This window comes from Suricata suricatta, chromosome 13 (genome assembly GCF_006229205.1).
Source record: "Suricata suricatta isolate VVHF042 chromosome 13, meerkat_22Aug2017_6uvM2_HiC, whole genome shotgun sequence".
Taxonomy (NCBI): Eukaryota; Metazoa; Chordata; class Mammalia; order Carnivora; family Herpestidae; genus Suricata; species Suricata suricatta.
In genome coordinates, this window is record NC_043712.1 from 81,091,965 (window position 1) to 81,119,573 (window position 27,609).

At 49.9% G+C, this 27,609-nt stretch overlaps 1 protein-coding gene across 2 annotated transcripts in view; it reads left to right on the plus strand.

Annotated features, from left to right (window-relative positions):
- Positions 1-27,609, plus strand: part of DMRT1 (doublesex and mab-3 related transcription factor 1) — a 101,992-nt gene that overhangs the window by 36,690 nt on the left and 37,693 nt on the right. Inside the window, exons 3-4 of one of the 2 annotated variants that reach the window (XM_029921133.1) lie at positions 1,156-1,439; positions 22,299-22,446. In XM_029921133.1, the coding sequence (XP_029776993.1) occupies positions 1,156-1,439; positions 22,299-22,446 (432 nt within the window). The remainder of the gene's footprint in view (positions 1-1,155; positions 1,440-22,298; positions 22,447-27,609) is intronic. The other variant, XM_029921135.1, reaches the window with a different exon arrangement.

Below are 27,609 nucleotides of genomic sequence, written 5' to 3' on the forward strand. Positions count from 1 at the left end.
GGAGGCTTCCGCTCCTCTTGCTCCCTCTCTGCCCCTTGTTCCCTACGTGCACCCCGTTCTTCAGCCCCACCGCCCTGCCCTGCCCTGCGCTCACATGCCCTCCTCCCGCTTTCCCGCTCCTGTGCCTTGGTCCTTGTTATCATTTTCTCAACGCTTTCTCAGTTTGCGCCTCTCTCTGCTCCTCCCTTAAACTACAGCTTGGATGAAGACCTCTGCAGCCCCTTCTAGGCTCCGCGTCCTTTCTCCAGCCTTTGGATTTCTGTAAAAGTCTATGGCTATTCCTGGGTGATAATCCTTGTTGGCATTTGTAATCCCGTCACATGCCTCACCCTAGACCGCAGACTCCCCGGGCAGGGCCATCCTGACCCCTTCAGTCATCTCAGGCTCCTGGACCGCTTAGAACATGGCCTGATGGATGTCCACTGGAGAGAGGATTTAGGAGTCTGCTTGTTTATGAATTGACAGAGTTCAAAATCTAGGCACGGGGTTGGCAAACTATACCCTTTAGGCTACTTTGGCCCACTGCTTGGCTTTGTGAATAAACTTTTATTGCAACATGACCACTCATCAGTCTGGGTATTCCGCAGTTGAACAACCTGAACTAACTGACCTTTTACAGGGGAAGCTTGTCTACCCCTGCTTGATGCCAATGTCAAGACTTCTGAAGGGTACACTGTCAGCTGTGGGAGGAAATTAAGGAAACAATGTTTGCCTAAACTCTTAGCCTTTTGCTTTGGCTCGTTGACATGTCTGTGGCTACTGTAGTTTGGACACTGGGATTTTTCTATTTAGTTTATTGAAAGTAAAGTGCAATTAATTTTGTTGTAAAAATGATGCCGATAACTTCCAACTTAACTAGATTTGATCTCCGATTTCCTAAAACTGGGGTAGAATTTCCTGGGTCGATGTTAGATCCACCAAGCTTCATGTCACTAACATGTTTTTGGTTCTCAGTGAAAAAAAGCCTCAGCAGGGGCCTGCCAGCGTCCCCAGTTCTGCCAGCCTTAGAAACTTGTCCCTTATTCTGGCCATGGGAGGAGGCCGGGCGTTCCGGAGCCTTGCTCTGCTCTGTAGCTTTGCAGATGAGGAAGGCCGTGAGGCGGAGTTGTGGGCACCCACATGTGAATACCGTGTTGTGTTGTGTTTTCTTTCCAGAGGGACGCCTGGTCGTCCAGGATATGCCTGTCGTGGCCAGCAGGGGGCACGTGGAGAACGCACCTGACCTGGTTTCTGACTCCACCTACTACAGCAGCTTTTACCAGCCGTCTCTGTTCCCTTACTACAACAATCTGTACAACTACCCGCAGTACTCCATGGCCCTGGCCGCAGAGTCCTCCTCTGGGGACGTGGGGAACCCCCTCGGGGGGTCCCCCGTGAAGAGCGGCCTCCGGAGCCTCCCGGCTCCCTACGTGCCTGGCCAGCCCGGAAACCAGTGGCAGGTAAGAGGTCACCCGGAGTGACGGGATCTGTCCAGGACATGCACACGCACACACAGCGACCAGCTCAGCACACGTCGTGTGCACAGACTGCCAGCCGTGTTCAGAAACACATTCACTCCCCTGTGACGCCGCGTTGACCCCAGAGGCCGGCTGCGGGAACTATGCGGTGTGAAGGAATGCGTGTGTTCGTTTGCATTTACTTCTCTCATTTTTCGCTCTGCGTAAACACGCAGCTGGCCGGAGGCAGATTCACAAGGGGCTCCCCTCCTGTAGCCTCATCCCCACTCTTGTGGAGCAGCTTAGAAAATGCTGGGTGCAGCCTTCTGGGCGGCAGTAATCTTAGTGATGAGCTTGCACCCTGGAAGGGACAAGTGTTATCACCTCTGCATTCCCGTGGAAGCCAGGTAAGAAAAGGAGTTCGGTCCGTGTTGTTCTGAGCCAAGTTAGGTGCTTTTTTTTTTTTTTTTTTTTTTTTAGCCGGGACTGAAGGTCAGCTTTCACATGCTTGAGTGTGGCCTTCAAGAGCTTTTACATTAACATCTGGGGTAACACGGAGCGTTTTGCGTTGTCAGGGAAGGGGTGATTCTCTAGAGCTGTTGGGCTCCCTCAGCTCTAACCTTTTCTGCAGGTTGGAGGCACCGAAAGCGTCCGCAGGCTGGGTCACCACGCCAGGCAGGAGCGCCCACCCCCAGGCCTCCGCCAGCCGTAGGCGTTAGGATTCTGGGAGAAGGTTCTTATCGGGGCTACAGCTACCGCACTGGGGCTTTCTCAGCTGGGCGTTGAGTCCACACAATGGGACGCGTGTATCTGGGAGTTCAGGGCAAAACTTTGACCTTCTTAGGCCCGCTTTTAAAAAAGTACATTGAAATTTCCCTCCGAGCGATTCGACTCCATTTTGCATTTTTTTAGGTGTGGGCAAGTGGTTAATTTTCACGCCGCCCCACTTTTTGGATTCCCTGGCTCCCCTTATGGATCAGACTTCTTCAGCCTAATCATACGTCCCCCCTAGCCCCCTGGGGGACCCACTGTCGTAAGTTTTCCACACGTTTTATTTTCAGAATCATACTTGTTAAAAAGAGAGCTTGAAGCATGTGGGCGTAATGTGAGTGCAAAGGAATGTAATGGTTTCTAGATCTTTCCCCTGGACCCCTCCCAGCCTTCTAGAGGGCCAGCTAGACTTAATTATTGGGGGCATGTTTTAGGATGATTTCTATCAGAGACTTTCCTCTCTGGAAGGAGAAAGAAGTATCTTGTAGTTTGAAAACACCAGCGCATCCTGCAGAGTCCCAGGGGTGTCCTAATTTTCCGGCAACTTCCAGGCTTTAACGGTATAAAAGTAGGACAGATCTGTGAACGTGTTGACTCATGAGAAAAAGGAGGAGGGAAAAATCGTGTTCTCTGAGAGAGAGGCAGGCAAAGTCAGACGTCCGCCTGGCCAGAATCTTCCAGCGGGCAGATATGACGCAGATGTGTGACGCTTGGCACACGAAGGTTTATTCTTACACCACCCGGAAAGCCTGGGGAGGGCGTGGCGGAAGGCTTGGAGCTCCTTGGGGGTCTCTTCCTAAGTCCACCCTCTGCGAGGACAGCCCGGAAGAGAGGGCTGCCTCAGGCGGCATCACTGCCCGGCCTTGGAAAGATGCCTCAGGTGCCGTGTGCGAGGAGAGAGTCCCCGGAGGGCAGGTGCCTCCACCTGGAGGACCAGTCGTGCCTGCCCCTTCTTAGTCCTGGGGGGGGCAGGCAGCCTGGTACTGTTCATGCTTCCTGGTCTAGCACCACCGAGGCACCATTTAACATATAGTTTATTTTCCTGGAAGGCTGAGCTTAAGACGTTTTATTTGCAGTCACTGTTGGTGATACATTCTCGTGGAAGTAGGTCCTTCTCTGCTACTGTGGTTGGTGCCCATCCCTCTTAGTAATGCCTGAGTAACGACCGCTAGCATATGCTGAGCAGTTCGTCTTCCTCGAAGCCCCAGGACGCGGATCGTGTTGTCTGCTTTGTACCGTGAGGACATTGAGACCCAGAGTCTTACTTACCCATGTAAGTAAGATAAGCTGACTTATCCATGGTCACACAGTCACCCCACAGGAGAGCTGGAGTTTGAATCTGAATTCTGCGGTGTTTCTCAGCACTGTTAGGTTATCACTGGGTCAGCTCTAAATTCAGAGCCACGGAAACTGCCGTCAGTCTGAATACCAAGGTCCTCTTTAGTTCGTCAGGACTCAGAATTCCTTTGCTTTCCATCGAGGATCTTCTTGGAATCCTCTTCTGATTTTCTTTCTCCTCTTGTGGAGGTTGGAAAAATGCAGGAGCTTCTGGAACAGTGCTGATGTGTGGTTACTTCGGATGGCCGAGAAGGGGGCCTCTGAAGCTTTCTTGAAACACGTGGTCTTGGCAGTTAGTGTGTAAAATACGCTGACTGCCCCGCTGTCTGAAAGTAGCTTTTGGAATCTGTGCACAGCTTTCCTGTGAGTGTGATTCTCGGCAAAGCCTGTGTAGACACACGTGCAGTGTCTGCATAACCTGTTGTGATGCCGACAAACGTTAGGTCTCTTGGAAATAAACTCGTGAATGCAAGACCCAGCACAGGCCCAAGCCATCGCTTTGCAGAATGGCAGGTGACCATCGGTGCAGGGGTCTTACGAAGCTCTAGTTCACCCCATTCTGCTGCAGGAAAAACTGAGGTCTGGAGCTGAAGGGGTTTGCTCCACAGCCGCAGTGCGTGGACGACAGAGCCTGGACGGGAAGCCAGGTCTGTTGGTTTTGGGGAACGCTGGAAGGAAGATCCGTATTCACTCCTCAGCATTTGTGAGCCTGGAGCAAAACGCCCAACAGCCTCCACGTCTCCCTGTTTCGGTCTGTGAAGCGGGCACAGTGCCGCCTTGGGAGGGCAGCTGTCTGCCCCCGTCCAGCATCGCGACGGCAGGAGCCGGGTGGTTGGCGCCTGCGGAGTTTCTGGCGTAGCGGCAAGTGCTGTGCCCGTGTTGCCTGCAGCCAGTGCTTCTCACTAATCATCATTTTTTAAAATCTACCCAATTTTCAGCCTTCTGCTCGGATGTATTTGACTCACTATCTCAGACCCCTTTGTGACAAGATAGGCTGCACCTAAGGGCGCATTTTCGTATTGGAAGACTGTGAGATGTGAGTATGGACCACGTGGGAACGTACGTGTAGTGATTTTATCAGGGTTTATCAACGTGTTCCACGCAGCAGGTAGAAAACCGGAAGCACAGACAGAAATCATAGTGTGCAACACATGTTACGCTGTGTGGTTTCCAGGCAGTACTAGTTAAACGGTGAACGCCTACACATAATACTTAAAACTGGTAAGCATTATTGCTCTTCATAAGGAACTAGCTGGTTCACTTTTTTTTTAATGTTTATTTTTGAGAGAGACAGAGCGTGAGAGGGGCAGAGAGAGAGGGAGACACAGAATCTGAAGCAGGCTCTAGGCTCTGGGCTGTCAGCACAGAGCCCAATATGGGGCTCGAACTCATGAACCACAAGATCATGACCTGAGCCACAGTCAGACGCTTAACTGACTGAGCCCCCCAGGCGCCCCTAGATGGCTCACTTTTTGACCACACTGTTGGGGCAGACGAGTTGGGAACAGCAGTCTGGTCCCGGCCCCGCTGTTTCTGGAAGGTGCTCTGGCTGTGCTCTTGCTCCCCCCTGCTGGAAGCACCCCCAGGGGAGGATGGCACGGGGTGGCCCTTCGTGGAAGGTACGCCAGACTGTGCTCGTCTCCCCCGACTGCCTCTTCCCTCGGTCTGACCCTGGCTCAGCACACGGGGCCCGGATCTCAGGCAGCATCTCCTCCGTCGACTTTCTTGACTGCTTCCTCACTCCTCAGCGGAGCGAGTCCCCATTCTGTTAGTGCCCCCTTCCCCTGCTGCGGGGTATGTCCATGTGCGGGGGTCGGGTGGGGGAGCAGCGGGGATGCTTTTCAACCAAGAGCTCCTTTCTGACTCCTAGAAACAAACCAGTGGAAGTGGAGATCATCCTAGTATTTTAAAGCTGGCAGGGAGGGTATTGAATTATTTGCAGGAAACTAGTCATAGGGTTTATAGTAATGGCGAGACCTCCGGTAAGTGTCCCTCTAAAATCAAGCAAGCCACACTTAATCACGGAGCACCTACTAAGTGCGAAGTCTATGACAGGAAATAGAGCAGTGTGCTGGCTCCGCGTCCCAGAAGCTCGGGACTCCCTGGCGGCAATGCCCCGCCCGCCGACAGCTGCGTAATCGCTTCTGGGCTGCCTCCCGCCTCCGGAGATTTGTGGCCCAATCATAGATTCCTGTCCTGTTGTGAAACAGGAATAACATTTGTGACACTGGAACAGACTCACGATGAATGGCTGGTTCTGCTGACCAGCGGCTCAATTTCACTTCTGCATTTAATTGCCTGCAAAAGCTGTTTATTGCCTTGTGCACTCCTCCACGGCAACATTATCTCTTAAATAAACATGTTGTACCAGGTTGACAAGGGAGAGGTGCATATCAAGGGAGTAGAAATAAATACGGGAGGACTCGGAGCTGTACCTGGGATCTGCTTGCAGCCCCTCTGGCAGGCCACCTCTCGGTCGCCTTTCAGAAGCTGGTGTCGCCAGATGTGTGGACACACACGGCTCGGGTGTGGCCAGAATGTCGACACGGGCAACTCCGTTCCTTCTGGGGGTGATTCTGGGCTCAGTCTGAGATGTCTTGTGACAGGGCTGCCCGGTTATGACTGTGCACCTAATGGGATGCATTCGCTTACTAAGGAAACACGCACGGACATCCTGCTGTGTGTTAGGCACCCACCACCGAACCAGTGGACAAAGTGGGTCTTGAGGGAAGGCTGCTGTTACCACCTGGGAAATGATGCAGGAAGTTGGGGATCCTCTCCATAAGGAAACCAGAGTCTGGCAGAAACCAGAGATGGCGCCCCCTTGTGGCATTCCTAGGATGGCCCTCTCGCACCTTTGGCTGGGGCCAGAGCACCCGCAGCGCCTTACACAAGCCCCTGCCCCTTCAAGCCACCCGGTGATGATCTCTGTCCCACAACGAGCGGCCTGATGGGGCCCCGCTTTCCACGCTGCTTCCTCTTTTCATTAGTGTTTGCAGCTTGAGAACAACCTGTTAGCTGAAAGGTTGAGAGACAGTGACGTGTTGAGCGTGTGCCGTGTGGGGGCAGCAGCAGCCCTGGAGGTGCTGCAGGTGGCTCAGACCTGGCTCTTGTTCCCAGAGAGACAATTATAATTAATAGTCTTTTTTATTATTTAAAGAAAATTTTTTAACATCTGTTTCTTTTTGAGAGACACAGAGAGACAGATCATGAGCAGGGGAGGAGCAGAGAGAAAGGGACACACACAATCCAAAGCAGGCTCCAGGCTCTGAGCTGTCAGCACAAAGCCCGATGCGGGGCTCCAACCCACGAACTCTGAGATCGTGACCTGAGCCAAAGTCGGACGGTCAACCAACTGAGCCACCCAGGTGCCCCCAACAGTCATTTTTTTAATGTTTATTTTTTAGGGAGACAGAGACAGAGCATGAGCGGGGAGAGGAGCAGAGAGAGGGGGATGTGGAGACACAGAATCTGAAGCAGGCTCCAGCCTCTGAGCTGTCAGCACAAAGCCCGATGCAGGGCTCGAACTCAGAAACTGCGGGTTCATGACCTGAGCCAAAGTCGGACACTCAACTGACTGAGCCACCCAGGCGCCCCTATAGTCATTATTTAAAAATATTCCTAATTAAAAAAAAAACTGCATCAAAGAGAAGGCAGTAAAATCCATTTCAGTTTTTAAGTATATTTATTTTGAGAGAGGGAAGGAGGGGCACAGAGAGAAGAAGAGAGAACCCCAAGCAGGCTCCATGGTGTCAGCACAGAGCCTGACGCACGACTCAAACTCGTGTACCATGAGATCATGACCTGAGCTGAAATCAAGAGTCAGACGTTTAATCTACTGAGTCCCCCAGGCATCCCCATTGGTTTTTTTTTTAATGTTTCTTTAATGTTTGTTTATTTTTGAGAGACAGAGACAGAGCCTGAGTAGGGGAGGGCCAGAGAGACAAAGAGACACAGAATCTGAAGCAGGCTCCAGGTTCTGAGCTGTCAGCACAGAGCCCAGTGTGGGGCTCAAACTCACAAACTTTGAGATCACGACCTGAGCTGAAATCGGCCGCCCAACCAACTGAGCCACCCAGGCGCCCCGCCATTGCAGTTTTTAAGATGACGCAGACTTCAGATAAGGTTTTGTGCTCACCTCAGACCTCCACGCGGTACCGTCAGGACCGCAGGATGATGCGCATCAGGCCCCCTCAGACTCCTGGGGGACTGCGGACCGAGAAGGTGGAAGTGATCTGCGGGACGCCGCCAGTCAGAGGAGAGCCAGGCCCCAGCCCGGCCTCCTGCCTTTGGTCAGGGGCTCTCTGTGCAGAGTCTTGGGGTCAACAAGGCTGTCGGGTCCAAACGGTCACCCGTGGCAGCAGTTCAGCTAGCCTAAGCGTCCCTGTTTAGAGCAAGCTGGTGATTGGCCACTCTCCGATGGCAGGTGGACGCTAACTGCCTTCTTTCTCTAGAAGGAAAAAATGACAGAATTTGCAAGCAGACACAGGAGAATCTATAAGAACAGAGACAATTTAAAATATTTAAAGTAATTTATTTCCTTAGGAAAAGGTAATTAACATAGATGCGGTACTTGCCCTGGGCTATAGGCACTAACACCCTTTATCTGGTTTCTTAAAGGGGAGTTAGATCTAAGTTTGTGTTGACTGAACGTGTTATGGGTTCAGGGTGCCTGGGTGGCTCAGGCTCTTGATTTCAGCTCAGGTCATGATCTCAGTTTGTGAGATCGAGCCCTGCGGCGGGCTCTGACCTGAGAGCGTGGAGCCTGCTTGGGATTTTCTCTCTCTGTCTGCCCCTCGCCTGTGCCATGCATCCTCTCTCAAAATAAAAACAAACAAATTAAATTAAAATTTTTAAATTTATTTTTTATTTTTCTTAATGCTTTATTTATTTTTGAGGAGAGAGAGAGACAGCATGAGCAGGGGAGGGTCAGAGAGAGAGGGAGACACAGAATCCAAAGCAGGCTCCAGTCTCAGAGCTGTCAGCACAGAGCCTGACGCGGGCTTGAACCCACGAACCTCGAGATCATGACCTGGGCCGAAATCAGACACTCAACTGACTGCTTCCCCAGGCGCCCCTAAATTAAATTTTTAAAAAGAAAGTGTTACAGGTTTCATTGCTCTGATGGGGTATATTTATTTTGTGTCTACTTTTGTGATCTCTGTAATTCTAATAATTTTCTAGTTGCTTATTTCGGGGTATCTAGGTCAGATTCAGAAAAATATCTCCCCCGTACACCTCCAGGTCTCTCCATGTCCCTAGTGCGTTACTCGGCTTCGATCCTAGCAATGTGTGTTGGTGTCCCACTGTTCCTCATTTGACTGGGAGTGTGTCTAGCAGTTCACTGTCGTCTGTGCGGGATGTTGCCTGTGCTGGTTTTACAGAGAAATGAGGGAAATAAGGACAAGTGAGGTTTCTTTTTTAATGTTCATTATTTTGGAAGAGAGAGAGAGGAGAGAGCACAAGCAAGGAGGGGCAGAGAGGGAGACCTGAACCTGAAGCAGGTTCCAGGCTCCCAGCTGTCAGCACAGAGCCCCATGCGGGGCTCGAGCCCACAAACTGTAAGATCATGACCTGAGCTGAAGTCAGATTCTTACGGACTGAGCCACCCAGTTGCCCCAGGACAAGTGAGTTTTTCTTAAAGATCAGCTATTCAGGTTAAAAAAATTGTTCTTAGGCACACTTGTGGCTGGCTCAGTCAGAAGAGCATGCAACTCTTGATCTCGGGTTGTGAGTTCAAGTCCCATAAATGGTGCAGAGCTTACTTTAAAAAAAAATTTTTTTTTTTTTGAGACTGCCCTTCTAACATGTTGTAAACATAAAATCCCGTTAGGATTTCTTCTTGTGCAAATGCCCTCACTCAGGAGCACCCTCCCTCCCCCTCCCTGTCTCTCCCATCGTGCTGGCCTGCAGTCCGGAGTCTGGAAATGTGGGCACCATGTCACCATGACAACCGCGAGGTTCCCTGGGCCTTCATCGGCTTCGTTCAGTGATCCTGTCGACTTAACGCTCAGCTTAACTCCTTACAGGGAGAGTGCTTTGGTCTTTTTCTTCCTTTCTTTGGCAGCTTTGTGAATGGCCAGCATTCTGGGAGACCCCTTCCCATGCACCCGCAGTAGGCCTTGATGTCTGGTGGGGTGAGGGGGGAGGCCTCCGCTGGGGCAGAGGGCCGGTCTTGGAGAATCTTACATTTCAGAGAACATAAAAGCCATCACATACCTCAGGAATTTTAAATTTTATTTTTTAATATTTGTTTATTTTTGAGGGGGTGAGGGGCAGAGAGAGAGGGAGACACAATGTGAAGCAGGCTCCAGGCTCTGAGCCATCAGCACAGAGTCTGATGCGGGGCTCGAACTCGTGAACTGCAAGATCGTGACCTGAGCCGAAGTCGGAGGCTTAACTGACTGAACCACCCAGACGCCCCCAACCTCCGAAAGTTCAAAGCCAGTGAAAGGAGGGTTGCGGCTCATTGAAGTTTGGGGGGCCACATGGCCTCTACTAGGAACTTGCCCTCAAGTGGCCTGTCACACCTAAGCCGAATTTGTAACTTTTCTCCTCTGAAGCACACTTCATCCGGAGATTCTTATCTTTTAAGGAAAAACAATGACCCTAGTGCTCTTGGCTTTTGCAGCACACCCCCAATCCAGAGGGGAGCAGACGTCTGTTGGCCACAGCACTGAGGGCAGTGGCAGCAGGTGGGTAGGAGGCTCCGGTGGCTCCCCAGAGCTCTGCAGCCCGGATGAGCGAGTCCTGACTTCTCTAAACCGCCACCTTGCTCACAGGCACTTTCACAAAGGGGCTACTGTCTGGTCTCATTTTAGACCATTACACGTGAGGGTCCCGACAGCCGTCAGCTCGTGTTGGTTCCATCCTTCCGTGAAGAATCCCTGTTTGGTCTGGCGGGTTAGGAACGTTCAGTGGCTTGCATGCTTTGGATCCCGCCACGAGGACACTGCTTGTAGGCATCGGGCCGCAGTGACAGTGCTGCTGGGTGGCTCCGGGTCTGGAGCAGAGCTGAGGGAGGTGGTGGGCATTTCAGATGCTGAAGCCAGACAGATGGCGAGGGAGAAGCTGAGGCGGGAGCATCTCTTACCTGCAGCAGGTGCGGTGCAGGCCTTCCTGCAGAGCATTTGGGTTGAAAATGTGTGATCGACAGAAGGAAGCCAGATTGGGCTCCGGAAACCTTGGCTGCGGGGCAGGCGGCTCTGACTCCGAGAACATCTCTGGCCGGGGCTTGGTCCTGAACGTCGTAACGGTCGGTTTTTCGGCCTGGCTGGAGGGGTCTGGCAGCGTTTAGACAGTCCAACTGGAGTGTCTCCTTGGGTTTTAGGAGCCCCGGGGAGACCTACAAGTTCATTTCCGTTACAAGTTCAGGTTGATCTGGACTGAGTTGGAAAACCTTGCACCCGGCTGGTGGACCCCAGGGGCTGCTCCCTATTCGGTCAGAGGCAGAAAGGAACATGTGATCAGTCTGTTGCGAGTTGGTTATACAGCCCGATCTCTGACACGGCAGCATCAGGTTAGTAAACAATACAGTCATTTGGGGATTCTGTAATCTGCTTGAAAACCAGATAATTAGATCACAGTTTTTGAAAGCTTTGAGATTTGATTTGGTTGGGCCCATGGCCAAACTCTTATCTGTTAGCTTAGAATTTTTTCCCCCCAAAGCAGATGTGAATGTGATACAAATTTTGTCCTTGGCCGATTAAGTGTCTCTCATTAAGTGAATAAAGACCCAAACCAAGGGAATGTGTAACAGAGGCTGGTTTGCCTTATTTATAAAAAAAAAAAACAACAATCAAAAAGCCCATATTAGGAATATGACCAGTCGAAAGGCAAAAAGAATAAGGTTATGAAAATTCTCCAGGGTGCCTGGTTGGCCAGCTCAGTTGGTAAAGCGGGCGACTTTTGATTTCGAGGTTATGCGTTTGAACCCCACATTGGATGTGGAGATTACTTAAAAACAAAATCCTAGAAAAATAATATCATCGAGAAATCTCCATCGTATTACAGAGTGTGTATAAGAAATTCGTTCCCTCATTCACAACTGTTAATGTGCTGAGGACTAGCTCCACCCCCAGCACTGTGCCAGCCTCTCCCACCCCCGGGCACTGGCTCGCAGGGAACTTGGACACACGTCATTCTCTGATGGCTGCTGTGCCGGGGGCTGGGGCTCTCCTGGGGAGGGCTGGGTGTCCCTGTGCAGGGGTGCACTGGGGGCAGGGCAGCGTGGGGCCGGGATTTCGTCACTGCTGTAGTTCAGAATTGCCGTTGGATTGTGACCGTTCAGAGCCGACTGACTCAGTGCGTTTCATTGCTTGTGGACCCCTTTGCGGGGCTTGAACTCAGGACCCTGTGATCGAGACCTGAGCGGAGATGAAGAGTCGGATGCTTAACTGACTGAGCCACCCAGGCGCCCCTTCATTGCTTTTTAAACATCCTCCGCGGAGAGTAGGCCCCTCACGGCCCGCGCTCAGGACAGGCTGCTCCTGGTGCTGTGTGGACATCCCGCTGGCCGTGCACACCCTCTGGAGAGGGGGGTTCACAAGAGTGAGAGACAGGGAAACAGGGGTCACCCCCTTGCTTTGTGTTTCACACCTTTTCATCGCCTTCCTTCTCACAGGCATTGTCTTTGGCAGTTGGTAGTTCTCATCAGCCAATCCCAGGAGCATGAAGGGAAGACACACAATCCCGTGTCTTGAGTAATGGTCTGAACCCCAAAATCCCGAAGGAATGTTCTGTGTTCTCTCTCTCTCTTTCTCACTCTCTCTCTCTCTTTCTCTCTCTGTATGTAACAGTGGCTACGTAGGACACAGGTGGATTTTCAACCTTTTAAGATTTGAAAAGTAGAAACCATTCAGAGGACGGAATATTCTTTCAAATACCGAACAAAAGTTTTATGTACTTAAAATACGTGAAGCATGTGATGCGGAGGTGTGTCTGTCTCCCTCTTTGTGGCCGCGTCCCTGGCATACCTGAGAGGGGGCTCAGGGGTATTGGTAGCACCCCAAAAGTAGGAGCCTTGCGTGTGACCACCACCATCCCACCGATGCGCCCACAGAGGGGGCCACGCTGGGGGAAGGGCAGGGCAGGTGTGACAGGACAGATGTCATGGGAACAGCCTTGGTGTCTTCTGTCCTCCTCTGCCCTTCCACACAGCCTGCAGGGGTTGCTACAGCTTTTGTGGCTGAGGAGCTGACATTCAGGGAGATGAAGTCCCTTGCCAGGCTCACACAGCTGCTAAGTGGGGGGCTGGGTTTGAACTGGGGTTTCCTTGGCTGTAGAGGGCACCTCCATTCCCGTTCTGTGTCTGCCTCCCTCGTGGACAGCTTGCGCTTCTCGGTTTTCCTTGCGAGAAGCCTGGAGAGCGGTCATATAACGCTTACATCTTCCGACGGGTCTTGTGGGATCTCCTAGGACATAGTGTATCTTGAGTAGTGTTTTCAGAGTCCTGACATTAGGGAAAAGTGAGACTCCTATGGCTTCACAGTGTTAACCATCCTGCCCACCCTCTTCTGTGTCCTTTAGGGGAGCAGATTTCTGGTCCTTCTGTGTCATTTTGGTTACTTCTGTGCCGCCGACCCCCCTGAGCTGGGCATGCGCCTTAGCCGTCACCAGCCTGCGTTCGGGTTTCTAATACCCGCTCTGGTGAGGTGTGTGACTGTGTGTGTGCACGTAGCAGGTGGCCCCAGACCGTCTCCCCTTGGCCTCCAAGCTGTCTGTCACGTCCAGTCCTCATAAGACACCCTTCACACTGCTGATTTATGCTAAAAGTATCCTAATGTTTCTGACAGCTCATGTGTGACATGAATATAATCCATATTTCTTAGGGCGGCTAATCCAAGCGGCTTATTTCCCGATACTGCTGATAGGGCTATATCTCTCGATGTCACCGCCGTTGAGACTCTGATGGTAACATATTGTTTGCGGGTCACCAGTTTTGTCTAAAACAGTAGGTTGGAACAGAGTAGCAAAGGTTAATTAAGTTTGTCCATCAAATGGGAACAGATGCGGACGCCTCTGATTCTTCCGTCCTAAAATCAAAATTGCTGAATGTGTGGTTATAGGCATGTTTTCTTATTTTCAGACTCTCCCTGCTCCCCCCCCCCAAAAAAACCCGTTTATTTGATCTTGGAGCATGAAAACAGGTAAAAGCCACAGGCAGTGCGTAGGTCTTTACAATCAGCAGACATCTTAATTTAAGGTGCATAAAGTGAGGGACAGCTACATTTAGTGTAGAAACTTCTAAGGCCCATTTGCTTTGTGTGGATCTTGTTTCTCTGCTTAATCCCTTTAGGAGTGGAAGGGAGTTACTTGATCCTCTGAGCAGTTCTTATGTTAGTGTTTATTTTACTTTGAGGAGAAAACAGGACAGGTCTCTGTAGTAGTCTCAATAAATTTACTTTATTGTATTTTTCTTTCTTCCTTTGAAAGTCCCTTAGTCCTGTGGTCAAGAAACAGCATTTTCTCAAAAAAAAAAAAATGCTGCTTGAAGAATGTCCCCATCACAAGCCCCCACTTCCTTTTTTAAAATTATATATATATATAAATATATTTAATGTTTATTTATTTTTGAGAAAGAGAGAGACACACACACACAGAGTATGTGCAGGGGAGAGGCAGAGAGAGAGGGAGACACAGAATCAGAAACAGGCTCCAGGCTCCGAGCTGTCAGCACAGAGCCTGACGTGGGGCCCGAACCCCACGAACCGAGATCATGACCTGAGCTGAAGTCGGCTGCCCAACCAACTGGGCCCCCCAGACGCCCCCCCCCGCCCCCTTTCCTTTCTTAGGAGGTGTTGTTAATGCTTTCACAGACCTGACATGTTAGAGAAAATGGAGAGTCTTCTTTCTAGATAGTTATCTGCTTCAACATAAAAATGCAGACCCTTTCCGGCCCTTTTCCACCAGCTACTTTACTGAATCCATGTTTTCTGTTGGCTTTTATTCAGATCATGCGTTTCTGTCTGGCTCTGTATGACTTCAGTTGGAAAGTCAGGGTTTGTGTTTCAGATTTGTGAATCAAGACAGATGTAAGGTTTGACCCAGAAACTAGATAGTCCTGCATAGATGTGTGGTCTGGGAAGAGGGGGGAGGCACTGGCCAGAGCCTGTCCGCAAGCAGACCACTCCTCTATGTTTTCTGAGCCCCCTAAAATGCATCTAAATTTTTCCAGGTTCCAGGAAAAGGAACCGTTTTTTAAATTGGGCTTTTTAAAATGTGTACCTATATTTTTTATGTTTACTTATTTTTGAGAGACAGAGTGCCAGTGGGGGAAGGGCAGAGAGAGACACACACAGAGCCTGAAACAGGCTCCAGGCTCTGAGCGGTCAGCACAGAGCCCGATGTGGGGCTCGAACTTGCAAACAGAGATCATGACCTGAACCAAAGTCAGATGCTTAACCGACGGAGCCACCCAGGGGCCCTGTGTACCTGTGTTTAGAAGTCCTTGCTTCCTCTTTCCTGGTTTATACCAGTGCCATTCAAGCGTTTTAGACGGAGACCCACAGTGAGAAATGTCTTCATGGCGCTCCGATCAGTGTGTGTTTACACACATTTCATACGGCAGCGCTTACCCTGCTGCACACAAGGAGTTGTCAGATCCTGTTCTGTTCTGTTCCATTCATTTCCATACTGTTATTTTTTTAAAACTGCTTGCAACCTGCTGAAATATTTGGGGGCCCACAGATGGTCACAGTGCTGCATTTTGGAAAACACTATCTAAGGAGTAAGCTTTGTTCTATCTATACCCAGACACAGATGGTGAAAACACCCAGTTGAAAAGAAAGAAAAGAGAAAGAAAAGAAAGCAATCACTTGAACAACGCAGGTTAAAGACCTTTAATTTGGGTTTTTCCCCCCATCTTAATTGTTTTGTATGATCAGGACAAGCATAATGGACCAGTGATCAATGCGTTTGTAATCCTGACACCCTGTGGGGTGTCCACCCCTTCGAGTCTCTACGAGAGGGGTGTGACTCTTCCCTGCCGCCCCCGGGATGTCCCGGGAGTTCGGGAATCTTGCTTTACGCTCTCACGGTCAGTGTTGGTTCTGTGCTTCCAAACAACTTGCTTAGTTTTCCCTGGGGCACCTCATGGCTGTTTTTCACGTGTTTAAAATCTACTCTGGTGTTCTCTTAATCCAGACGCTGAGCTCCTTTCCTTCCACTCTTTTTGAGAAAGCCCACTTCCACACGTCTTACTTGCTTCTGCCTGTGTCACGGACTTCCTGGTGCTTTGGGAATCTGAGATTCGCAGCTCCAAGCCTTGTGGACGTATCCTTTCCTGACCGACTTGTCCCCTCCACATACCGCACGGCCATGCTCTTCTTCCGTCTTCCCTCCTCCCTCCTCTCTGAGGAGCGTCCCTTCCACTTTTGGATGAACAGCTCGTAGCTTCTTCCGCTTCTAAGTGCCAACGCCCAAACTCCGCCCGTCCCCCCTCAGTTTGTGGGAGGGGTCCACCCAGGCTTGGTGGGAATGTCTTGAGAGGCCTGAGTTTGCTCAAGGCCAGCCTCCACCTGTTGTCCCCTTGTCACTGGGGGCGTAGGGGACATCCCGTTGAGCCCTGAGGGGAAAGCAAGGTGGATGCAGTGGAGGAAGTTAAGGAGCCAGGCGAGAGAGGACTGACCCCAGAGGACGGGAGAAACCAGGAGGAGCGGGAGGGGTGGGTTGTAGCATGTGCCATGTTAATGTTTCAGTAATGTCGGAAGTGTGTGCAGAAGAGCAATCCCTTCCAGCCCGGACGTTAAGAGTAATTCTTGCCAGAGGATGAATGCATTTCAGGAGGTGAACGGGCACTTGCCCTTTGGGTAGAGCACCTGCACAGGTGAGGTCTGTGAACAGGGAGGGCTCACAGTGTGTCATTGGGAACAGGCATCCCATCCACATGGTTTGAAAAGAAGCTTCTATTAAAACCAAAGAAACCCTTTAAGGAGGGCGAAAGTCACCCCCCAGCCTTCACTCTTAGCATCACCAGGAGACGTGCAATTCCACCGCGTGTGAAGACCATCCCAGATGTGGCTTTTGCAACTTGAAAAGGCTGTAAGCCACAGGTCACGGCCAAGGGCGTCAGCTCATTATCAGCTTAAATATCCGAGCTTGCCCTCCCGTAGGGTTCTCCAGAAGTGCGTTTCCTTTCGCGGCCAGCTCTACTTTGACGCCGAGCCACGCTCCGCAGACGGCTAGACGGCGGTTTGGTCTTCACAGACCTCTCCCAGCCCTTGCCTGGATGGAGTGTTCTGCTCAGGGTAAACCAGACTCCTGGCCAACGTGCTCCCGGACTCCCGACGCGTGCTACAGAAGAATTTTATTTTTTTAAAAGAAGTAGGGTCTAACATTTTTACGTTTCATTGGGATTTTATTGTTACTATAAGAAAGGGGTGACTGAGGTATATAAAAAGGAAACCTTTGGTTCAGATTTACTGTGCTCTGTGTCCTCTAACAGTTAAATACGATAAAACCCAGAGCTCGTAGGTTTTCCTGCGGGGTTAACACTAGCACCATGCACGTGCCCCACCAGCCCCGCTCCCGCCGGCAGGTCACCCTCCGGTTCGGGGACTTGGGGTGGGTAGCAAGATTATAAACCATGCCGCTTGCTTGCTGGCCAGCACATGCTAACAATCACGGCATCGAAATTCACCGGAGTACTGGGTTTTTGGGTTTTACTTGGTTTGTGTGTTCTATTTAAAGGAACAAAAAATAAAATCTCGAGAAGAAACAAGGCAGCCCTTCATCAAAGGGAAACAAATTCTATCCTTTTAGCAGAACTGAAATGCTTCCCCTGGTTTGTGTACAATTTCCATCTGTCGGTAGAACTTTGCTGTTTTAGCTGGAAGTGAGGGGCTGACATAAGGGGAGGGTGCGAGGGGAGGGCTAGGCTGATTTAAAGCAAGTTTTCTCGACCTTGGTCCCCGTGAAACGTGGGGCCGGATAGTTGGTGTTGTGCGAGCTGGCCTGTGTGTCCCAGCGCCCAGTCCATCCGCACCAGACGCCACAGCACACCCTTCTCCTCCCCACCCCCGGTTGTGACTCACAAGTGTCTCCCGACACTGCCAGGTGACCCCTGGGGGACAGATTGCCCCTAGTTGGGAATTACTGGTTTAAAGTAAAGCAGGTTTCCCTAACATTTCCTTATTTGTTACCCATTTGTCTAATCCAAAGGCAGCCAAGGGGTGCCTGTGTGGTTCAGTCGGTTAAGCATCCAGCTTCGGCTCAGGTCGTGATCTCGCGGTTCATGGGTTCAAGCCCCGCATCGGGCTCTCTGCTGACAGCTAGCTCAGAGCCTGGAGCCTGCTTCAGATTCTGTGTCTCCCTCTCCTTCTGACCCTCCCCTGCTCTCACTGTCTGTCTCTGTCTCTCAAAAATAAATTAAAAAAAAAAAAAGGCAGCCAAGATTGTGGTGGTATTTAGTTTGTTTGTTTTTGAGTTAAATGGGAACTAGAGTTTTCATTTATTTTTAGGTTTATTTATTTTGAGAAAGAGAGAGCGTGAGCAAGGGAGAGAGAGAATCCCAAGCAGGCCTGGCACGGTCAGCGCAGAGCCCAGTGTGGGGCTCGAACCCATGAACCATGAGACCATGATCTGAGCCAAAGTCCAGAGTCGGACACTTAAACCGGCTGAGTTTTAAATCTCATTCTGCCAGTCCTTTTTCTGGACAAATCACAATTTGATTTTAGCTCCATGTTTCAGAGGGTTACACATGGACTTAGAAATACTACCGTCAACGCTTGAACTGCACTGGGTTTGTACTGCATGAGTCCAGTTATACGCGACTTTACTGTGATAAACACAATACTGTCCTGTAAATGTGTTTTCTTTTCCTTATGTTTTATTTTATTTTTAAAAAAATTTTTTGTGTTTGTTCGAGAGAAAGAGCGAGAGAGAGCAAGCGAGCATGGGCAGTGGAGGGTCAGAGACAGACAGAGACACAGAATCTGAAGCAGGCTGCAAGCTCTGAGGACCGTGATACCCAACCAGCTGAGCCACCCAGGCGCCCTTCATGTTTTCTCTATAGCACTTTATTTCTCCTAGCTCCCTGTGTTCTAAGGATACGGTCTCTATGTATTAATTTGCTATTTATGTTATGGGTAGGACTTCAGTCACCGGTAGAGTATTTAGTAGTTAAATCTGGGGAGAATGAGAAATTACATGTGGATTTTCAACTGCACAGGAGGTTGGCGCCCTCAGCCCCTGTGCTCTTCAAGGGCTAGCGGTACATCGAAGTCCCTGCATCCTTCTGTCCAAGAGATCACGTGGATCGTTATTTGTGGATTATTCTTCACATTGGATGTGGCTGAAGTGATAAATGGCTTCAGCAAACTCACATTTTAATAACCTCAAGTGGAGTCTGACCCTTTGTATCTTTCTCTTTTCTTCAAAGTCTTTTATAGCTCAGTGATCTTGGGATTCATGAGGGAAATTGAATATTTGAGACCAAATCAGTCTGTTCCTATTTCCAGATAATCTGTATTTTCTGATGCTTTTTAAAAACAGACGAGGCATTAAAGGAAAAAATGAGCATGCCTCGGTTTGAAATTGTGTTTATTTTTTGGTAAGCTTTTGTTAAGAGAAAAAAAACAACTCTATGGTTTATTTCAATTTCTTTTCAATGAATATCAACTTGAAATTGTCAGCAGTTGACCTGTCAGACTTAACCTTTTGTCTTTTTCAGTTAATACTGGGGATACTGGGGTTTCATGCTTTGTGGGGGTGCAGGAAATATGTCCATACATCTAGGACACTGCTTCTCATTCTTGGTGTTGCATTAGAATTACCTGGGGAGCTCTGAAGTAGCCCAAGGCCAGGCTGCCTCCCAGGGGTGGAGTTCAGGCATCAGTGATCTCCCCTTCCTCCAGTGGGAGTGAAGGTTGTGAACCCAGTGTGCCTTTTTATAAATAAAGTTTTATTGGAACATAGCCACGCCCATTCATTTACCAATTGTATAGAGACCCTGCGGGTTGCAAGGCCTATAATATTTCCTGTTTGGCATTTACCCTTCCCCCCCACACACAAAAAAAAAAACCCCACCAAAGTGTGCTGATCCCTGCTCTAGACTCACAGTGAGCATTTTTCAAACATTTTGAAAAGAGGCTTTATGCAAATTCACAGTAAAGGGGAAAAAAATTCAGCATTTTGCAGAGCCAGCAGGTTCAAGTCCTGTTGGTTTACATGTTCAGGGGGAAAACTGAAAAGCGTTTTTCTTGAAGAGCTGACTTGCAGCTTCAGGAGGTGTGACCAGCTCCGCGGTGCAGGGGTGGGTGGGTGAGGAGGCCCCGTCCTGTGTGTAGTGGCTCTTTGCGCTTCCCACTCAGCGTTCATGACCCAGGCTGTGTAACTGACTCCGGGAAAGTCTGTAGAGGCAGAGATGGCTCTTTGATTTGAAGCGTGTTGGAGGTTGTTGGCACCACTGCAGCGATTCTAAACGGTGGCGGACCCGCCGCCCCCCGGAAAGATGCCTTTAACTCTGAGGAACCTCACGTATAAAGAAGAAGAAGAATGAAAAGTTAAGTGCTCTTTACATTGTTTCCATCGTCCCTGGACTCAGGTGGAAGGTTGATGGTCGTAAACGGTTTTGGTCACTGGCCCCTTTACAGGTGGGAGGGAGGAGAGAAAGGGTCATTTACTCAGGTTCCTGATCAGCAAAGTGAGAGTTTTGAGCCAACAGAATCAGCATCTCCTGGGACTGTGCCAGCTCAGGCCCCACCACAGACTTACCGAGTCAGGATCCACTTAGCCCCAGGCCATTTGCATGTCCAGTAAGAGAGCCCTGGGATGCACCGGGTGCTGTGCAGTTAAGTGACCGCTGATTGTCACCACCCTCCTAAGTGATTTCATGGCCTCTTAATGGCTCTCCTGACTTGGGCTCGCTCATTAAGGGCAGCCAGTTTTTCCCCTCTGGCTATTCCCAAGCGTGGCTTGCTTGCCCTCTTATTTAGTGAGGATTTACGTGACAGGAGATGGAAATTGGGTGACTGAGCTGGGAGAGGGACCATTTCAAATGCTCCAGGGAAGCAAACTGGGAAGGATAAGGGAACTTCCCAGAAAACTTCAGTTGAAAGAAATTAATCACCTGGAAGCGTCTTCTGTGCTCCTCCAGGAAGTCATGTGCCCATCAGAGCGTTCATCTGAGCTGGGGGTGGAGGGGGGATTCGGAGGGTCAGACATGAGCCCCTTGCACTTCTCAGACTGGCAGACAGAAGTTAGGAACTCTGGCCTTTCCATGTTCAGTATTCAAAGTACACGTAGGCCTGTAGTAATTGGAAAACTGTCCACAATGTAATGCTCAGAGATAATCTGGAGGAAACCCAGTAGCAGAGTTTACCCTGACAGCCTGTCATGTTAGTATGATTCATTTGATTGAAAGATGTGATTTTGAACTTATTCCTTAGTTCTTGGACAACATTGATTTTTCCTGAACATTCACTTAAATTGACTTTTTAAATAAAGTTGGTGTCATATTAAATTTTTAAAGAGTGGGGGAGGGGCAGGGAGAGAGGGAGACAGGAGGCAGAGGATCTGAAGTACAGGGCTCAGACTCCTAAGCCCCGAGATCATGACCTGAGCCAAAGCTTAACCAACTGAGCCACCCAGGGGCCCCTAAATTTAATTTTTTAAATGCAGTGTAGATCATTGAAGTCTAGCTCTTCTTGCTGGGAAGATACGATCACGCATGTAATGCTCAGTGTCTCTACCAGGGGCCATGCGGGAAGAAACAACAGGTCTCTACGCTTGTGAAAGTGGCCAGGAAGTGCCGAGAAAGCAGAAGAGCTGGAGGGCCGGGGGGCTTCTAAGTCTTTGAATGAGAGGCCAGGAAGCTGCTCCTTAATGAAAAGCTGCCCCATTGTCCCAAAGACAGAGTCTGATTGCCAGAAAGACACATGACTACTGAGGCCGGCTGCCTCCGCTGCTGGAGGGGACAGCACGTGCCTCCCTTCTGCCGTCCGTGTCTCACTGCATGTCCCGTGTGCAGAGTCCAGTCACCTCCAGAACCCTGGTGACAGGAGGGTCTGCCCAGTGGAGATCGCACACTTGGGTTTCTCGCCAAAAGCAGAACATGGAAAGGGGTGGGAATAGACATTGAGGAAAGTGTCCAGCGTGTGATCTTGCTCATGACAACTTACCTTGATACATGCTTTGTGTGTTGTTGTCTTTTTAAAAATATTCCTTTGAATATTTTTATTTATTTTTGAGAGAGCGAGTGCATGCACATGAGCAGGGGAGGGGCAGAGAGAGAGAGGGAGACACAGAAGCTGAAGCAGGCTGCAGGCTCTGAGCTGTCAGCACGGAACCTGACGCGGGGCTCGAACTCATGAACCGTGAGATCATGACCTGAGCGGAAGTCGGCTGCTTAACTGACAGGGCTACCCAGGCACCTCTAAAATACTCTTTTTCAACGAATGCCGTGAGCTGAGGCAAGATGCCTGGTTTACACATGAGGCAGCAGTAACTTGCTCCCGGGCCGAATAAACTAGACACAGTTATAGTGACGTGCTGGCTGTGTTTTCCTTAGTGCTGGTTAACTATCGTGTGACCAAACGGGGTCCTAGGGGAGCTCTAGTAGGGACCCCAAGGTAGAAAAGGCACTGTACAGATGGACACATCTCGTATCACTAGGATCCTTGCACTGGAGGGACGTATTCATGGTTGAGGACACTTCCAGTGTCAAGAGCCTATGCCTTTAAAGAATTAGGAAGTTCTTGTAATAATTGTAAAATGCAGCTTTGGGCTCAACGTAGCCTTTCTTTTTCCCTCAAGCAGATGAAGACCTCGGAGAACCGCCACGCAGTGAGCTCCCAGTACCGAGTGCACTCCTACTACCCGCCTCCCTCCTACCTGGGCCAGAGCGTGTCCCAGATCTTCACCTTTGAGGACGGCCCCACTTACTCGGAAGCCAGAGCAAGCGGTAGGTGTCCGGTTGTGCAGAGCCTGGATTGGGGTGGAGGGATCCGAGTACCCAAGGCCGGGTCTTAGACCCCCTCCAAGGACTTGCCATTCAGGAGCCCTTGAAGGATGACTGTGCCTCCTCCGTGAATACCCTTTACCGTATTTAGTTACGGATGCTTTTGCTTTTCTAAGTTCTTAATATCACACCATTCTTCTCTGAATACCTGAAGTGCAAGAATACAGTGAGAGTCTCCCCTCAGAGGCTAATGAATATATTTTCAGGAGGATCCATATGAAATACAAGTTCAAAGGAAACTGTGGCTCAAATCCCGATCATTTTTGGTGAAGTGAGTTTCTGTGTATTGAATACCTGTTTTCCAAAACTTTTCCATTTTCAAATTGAAGGCATATTCATCTTCTGGGGGAGGAAGTAAAGTAATAGAACATTTTTGAATACCGCAGGCCTCAGAGTTTATGCAGTAGCAATGCAAATAACTCTGGTATAGTGGCTTTAAAATGAAAAATGACTTTAATGAGCCAAAGCACTTTGAAATACATAGTTCCTCAACTTCACTTTTAACCTCCCCAGTATTTACACTGTGGTGATGGGTGGCTTTGTTTCCAGACCCCATTTTAAGATCCTTGTATTTAAGCTTTATCTTTTGATCTAGGAAAGTGAGATACTTTCAAGGCAGCCTGTAGAAATCAGGGCTTTTCTGGTGCGTTAGTAAACCAACTCTTAGAACCCACCCGTTTGTTCTACCTGAAGAGCGGTTTTCCAAATAACTGGACTCTCTTGGTAAAGCAAGTGTTTAGGGAAGGAGAATCAGAACCATGCTTTGATTTTCAAATTCAAAACAAGGAACTCTACAAAAGGTGGGCAAGTTTACTCTATTAGCCATACCGAGATGAAATAGAGGACTTGACTAATGTTGAACATAGAGTACAAGGGAACCGATCAGTTTGAACTATAGACGGATGCAAGTACATGTTATTGATGACACTTTGGTTTTCATTAATAGCCATGTTTTGTCAGGAGTGGACAAACCCTGTATTATGAATACCCATACCGTACCATGTATGCCCATATGGTCCTCCGTTCTTACTGTCTTTGATTCTGTGTATTTGTCTGAATGTTAAGCACTTTAGCGACAGAGAACACATGTTACATACGTTTTCACTTGCTATGATGTCTTTTATTTGTTCTTGATTGGTTGAGCCAATGAATGAATGACTGAATCAATCAATCAGGTATTATTTTTTTAAGTGAGCTCGCTCTGTAAAGAACCCCAGCCTAAAAGGTCAGGATCCTAACTCCTCGGCTGATGGAATCAGTGCAGAATTTAGCGATGAAGCAAGCAGTTAAAGAAACGTTTGTTCGTATAGAAAATTAGGAGTGAAACCTACTTTCAGGAAGAAATTGCCTGAGCTTCTTGCTCCGGGAATAATGGAATATTTTCAGAAGCACTCACATTCTTGAGAGAAAGGTGTAAATTCAGAGCAGGGCTGGAAGATAAAAAGATAAGAGGAAATTTATTAGAGTGGAGAGGGACAGCTCTGAGCAGGAGCAGGGGCATTTGAATTTATGGCCGCAGAGGAAGAGGCTCAGAAGGAAAGAGGTTACAGTCCAGGACCGGAAGGGCCCGCGCTCAGGAAAGACTGGGTGAGTAACTAGGAGGCTGTGTTACAACTCCGCTGGAGATGAGCTGGCTTGAAAGTGGGAGGAGTCCTCAGGCTTAGCTTCCGGTGCCCCGCCCACTCACCAGTAATTAATCAGGAGGGTGGAGCTTCCCAGGGACAGCGCTGCTGGGAAGGGCCGCCGTGAAACTCAGTAACAGCTCCTTCCGAGTGGCCATGGAGAAGGAGAATATGAATTCCTAGAAAATCCACATCTTAGCTAATTTTTTAAAGACAGGTGGCTTCATGACTTGCAAGTGCCTGGTATTTGGGGCTTCTGCGTTGCAGGAAGTATTGACAGAGCAAGGGGAAGGGTGAGGAAGTTGTATTTGGGGGCCAACAAGGGCGCCCTGGGCGTTATCGCTTGGAGCCACGGATCCTTGGTTTACCATCAGCACTGACACAAGGAGGAAGCCCTTGGGGGCAGCATACGCCCTTCTGAGTGGGGCTGAGGCCGGCGATGCGTGGGCAGGGGTAGGGACGGCAGTGTATTCACTTGTGACAAGGTGGCAGAGGCTGGCCACCAACCAGTTGCATTTGCCACTCCTGTCAGGTTTGAGCTGAGATTCTTTGGTCGGTTGAGTAAATAAGTTATGATTGGAAGATCTAAGTGGGGCTTGTAAGTAACTAGAAAACCTGGTTTTCAGTAGGTTTCATGTTTAAAGCGTACATTCCTCCATTGAATTAAAATTTTCCTCCGTTTCTTTCTTTAATGTTTAATTATTATTAAGAGAGTGAGCGAGGGGCAGAGAGAGGGAAACCCAGAATCCGAAGCAGGCTCCAGGCTCCGAGCTGTCAGCACAGAGCCCGACGTGGGGCTCAGACCCACGAACTGCCAGATCATGACCTGAGTCAAAGTCAGATGCTTAACCAACTGAGCCCCCCAGGCGCCCCTCTTCAGTTTCTTTAAAGGCAAGCTGAACCTCTGTACCCCTTAAATGAGTCCTGGTTCAGTTTTCCTCTGCTTCAGCTGCAGATTTCGATGTGTGGATAGAATGGGGGGGGGGGGTTACAGGAAAAGTTTTCCTTTTCCGTTGTTGCTACCATTTCATAGCTTTCTTTGTCAAAGAAGCTAGGAGGCAGTTCTTCCCCTTTCCACATCCTGAAAAGTGTCAAGAGGTAGGTCAGAGAGATGGGGAGGCCCGGTCGTGGTGTGGGACTTTGGAAGTCATTGCAGGCACTTTAGCTTTTGCTTCAAGAGACGTGAGAACCCACTGAGGGGTTCCGGTGAAGAGGCGACACGGGAGACACGTCTGTGTTGCGGTTTTGGAAGATGGCTCTGGCGGCTGTGCAAGGACAGTCTGTGGGCAGGATGGCGGAGGCAGGGAGCCCGGCGGAAGTTGCCATAATGGCTGCAGGAGGCGGCAGTGGCTTGGTCAGGGTTGGAGCGTGGGGGATGGATGGTTGGGGGGCGGGGAGTGACGGATGACGCCGTCATCTCTGACCTGACCCAGTAGAAAACTGGAGTTTCCATTTATTGAGGTAAAGACAGCCCTGGGGAAAGCAGGCTTGTGGGGACCTAGGACTTGGATCGTGCACTTAAGAAGCTAGAGATGTTCGTGAGTCCTCCGAGTGGATCGTCCAGGAGGAATTGGATGCATGAAGTCCCAAGTTGAGAGATCCTTGCTGGAAGTAAAAATCCCTGCGAGTTCAGTGCCTCGGTGTTACTTGGAGCCAGTGTAAGGAGAGCCCCCGGGGAAGCCCGTGGAGATGGGGAGAATGAGTGATGGAAGCTGGGCCCAGGGCTCTCCAGCGCAGCAGGAGGTGTGGCGCAGGGGAGGAGGACCAGGGGAGGAGACGGGGACCGGGGTGGGGGAAGAGCTGGGGGGGGGTGCTGTCTTGGTAGCACGCAAAGAAAAGAGGATGGAGGACCTCTGGCAGTGGCCAGTGGGGTTGGGAACCAGAGGCGGACTGCATTCGGGAAGAGGGGGGGCAGAAGGTTGGGGCCCCCAGGGCTGGGCACACACCTGTCCTCAGGGAGTTCTGCTGAGAGGGGAGTCGTGACCCAGGGAAGTAGCTGGAGGGCAGTGGACTTCAAGGAAGGTCTTTTTCTCTTTTTCAAAGAACGGAGATGCTGCCATGAGTGATCCTCTGGAGGGGAAATTGTCTGACGCGGGGTGTGTGGGGCAGGGGCACGGGGGGCAGGGGCAGTGGCCGGGTGCTGGGTCAGCGAGACTGGACGGGATCCCTGGCAGGGGCCCTGCGGTGAGGCCCTGTGGGTGCTGCGTCACTGGTGTAAGAGGAGGTAAAGGACCTAAAAGCAAATAAAACTTAACAGTTTGACACAGCGATTGTATGTTGAATCTCTTTTGAAACTTGGGACTTGAAATTTTGTCTTCCCTTCTTCTAGGAATTCTTTTTTTGTTTTTTTTTCTTGGAAGTGCAAAGTGCAATCTACCTGTCATAAAATTAACCATTCACCTTTTTGAAGTGCACAGTTAAGCGGCGCTTCGGACCTCTGCGGTGTGCGGCACCTGTGACTTTTCTCAGTTCACAGGCATCTTTATTTCCCAGAGGGAAACCCGCACCCACTAAGTGGTCTTTCCCTCCTCGCCCTTCCCCCAGCGCCCTGGCAGCCACTAAGTTGCTTTCTGTCTTAATGGACTCGCCTGTTCTGGAAGTTAGTGGGACTCCTACATGTGACCTTTTGTGACTGTCTTCTTTCCCTTCGCATAACATTCCCAGGCCCTTTCGCATCATGGCGGGCAGTGGTCCTTCAGTCCTTCACATGGTCTACTCAGAGCCCACTGTGTGACAAGGCACCCCTTGCCGTTCTGTTCATTGGTCGGTGGACATTTGGGTTGTTAGTGCCATTTACTGGTTATTGTGTCTAGCACTGCTGTGAATCTTCACGTTCTTCCTTTGAAGACCTCTTTCCAGTTCTTCCATGTACATACCCAGCAGCGGAATGGCCCGATTGTGTGATTCTGTGTCTAACTTTCTGGGCACCTGCCAGCCTCTTCTCTATGGTGGCCGGGCCATCACACACCCCCGCCAGTGTATGAGGGTTCCGATTTCTCCAGCCAGCTCCTGGTCCTTTCCATCCTTCTTTTGTCTTGTTTTGTTTTTTTGATGTTTATTTTAGAGAGAGAGAGAGCACGCACATGCGCGTGAGAGAAGGAGACAGAATCCGAAGCAGGCTCCAGGCTCTGAGCTGTCAGCACAGAGTCTGACATGGGGCCTGAACCCATAGACCATGAGATCATGACTGAAGTCATGACGCTCACCTGATGAAGCCATCCAGGTGCCCTACTTTCCATCATTTTGTTACGATCTTAGCAAATCATTTTTGTGTATCTTATTAAAGCATCAGACCACGGTGGGTTGTAAACTGAAAAAAAAAGTTTTTAGAGGTGCCTGGCTAGCTCAGGGGAGTGTTGTAACTCTTGATCTTGAAGTTGTGGACTTGAGCCCCGCATTGGGTATACAGTTTACAGAGAAATAAAATCTATAAAAGAATGTAAACCCAGCAAAACAGGTCTGTCCCCACAGACAGCTCAAGAAA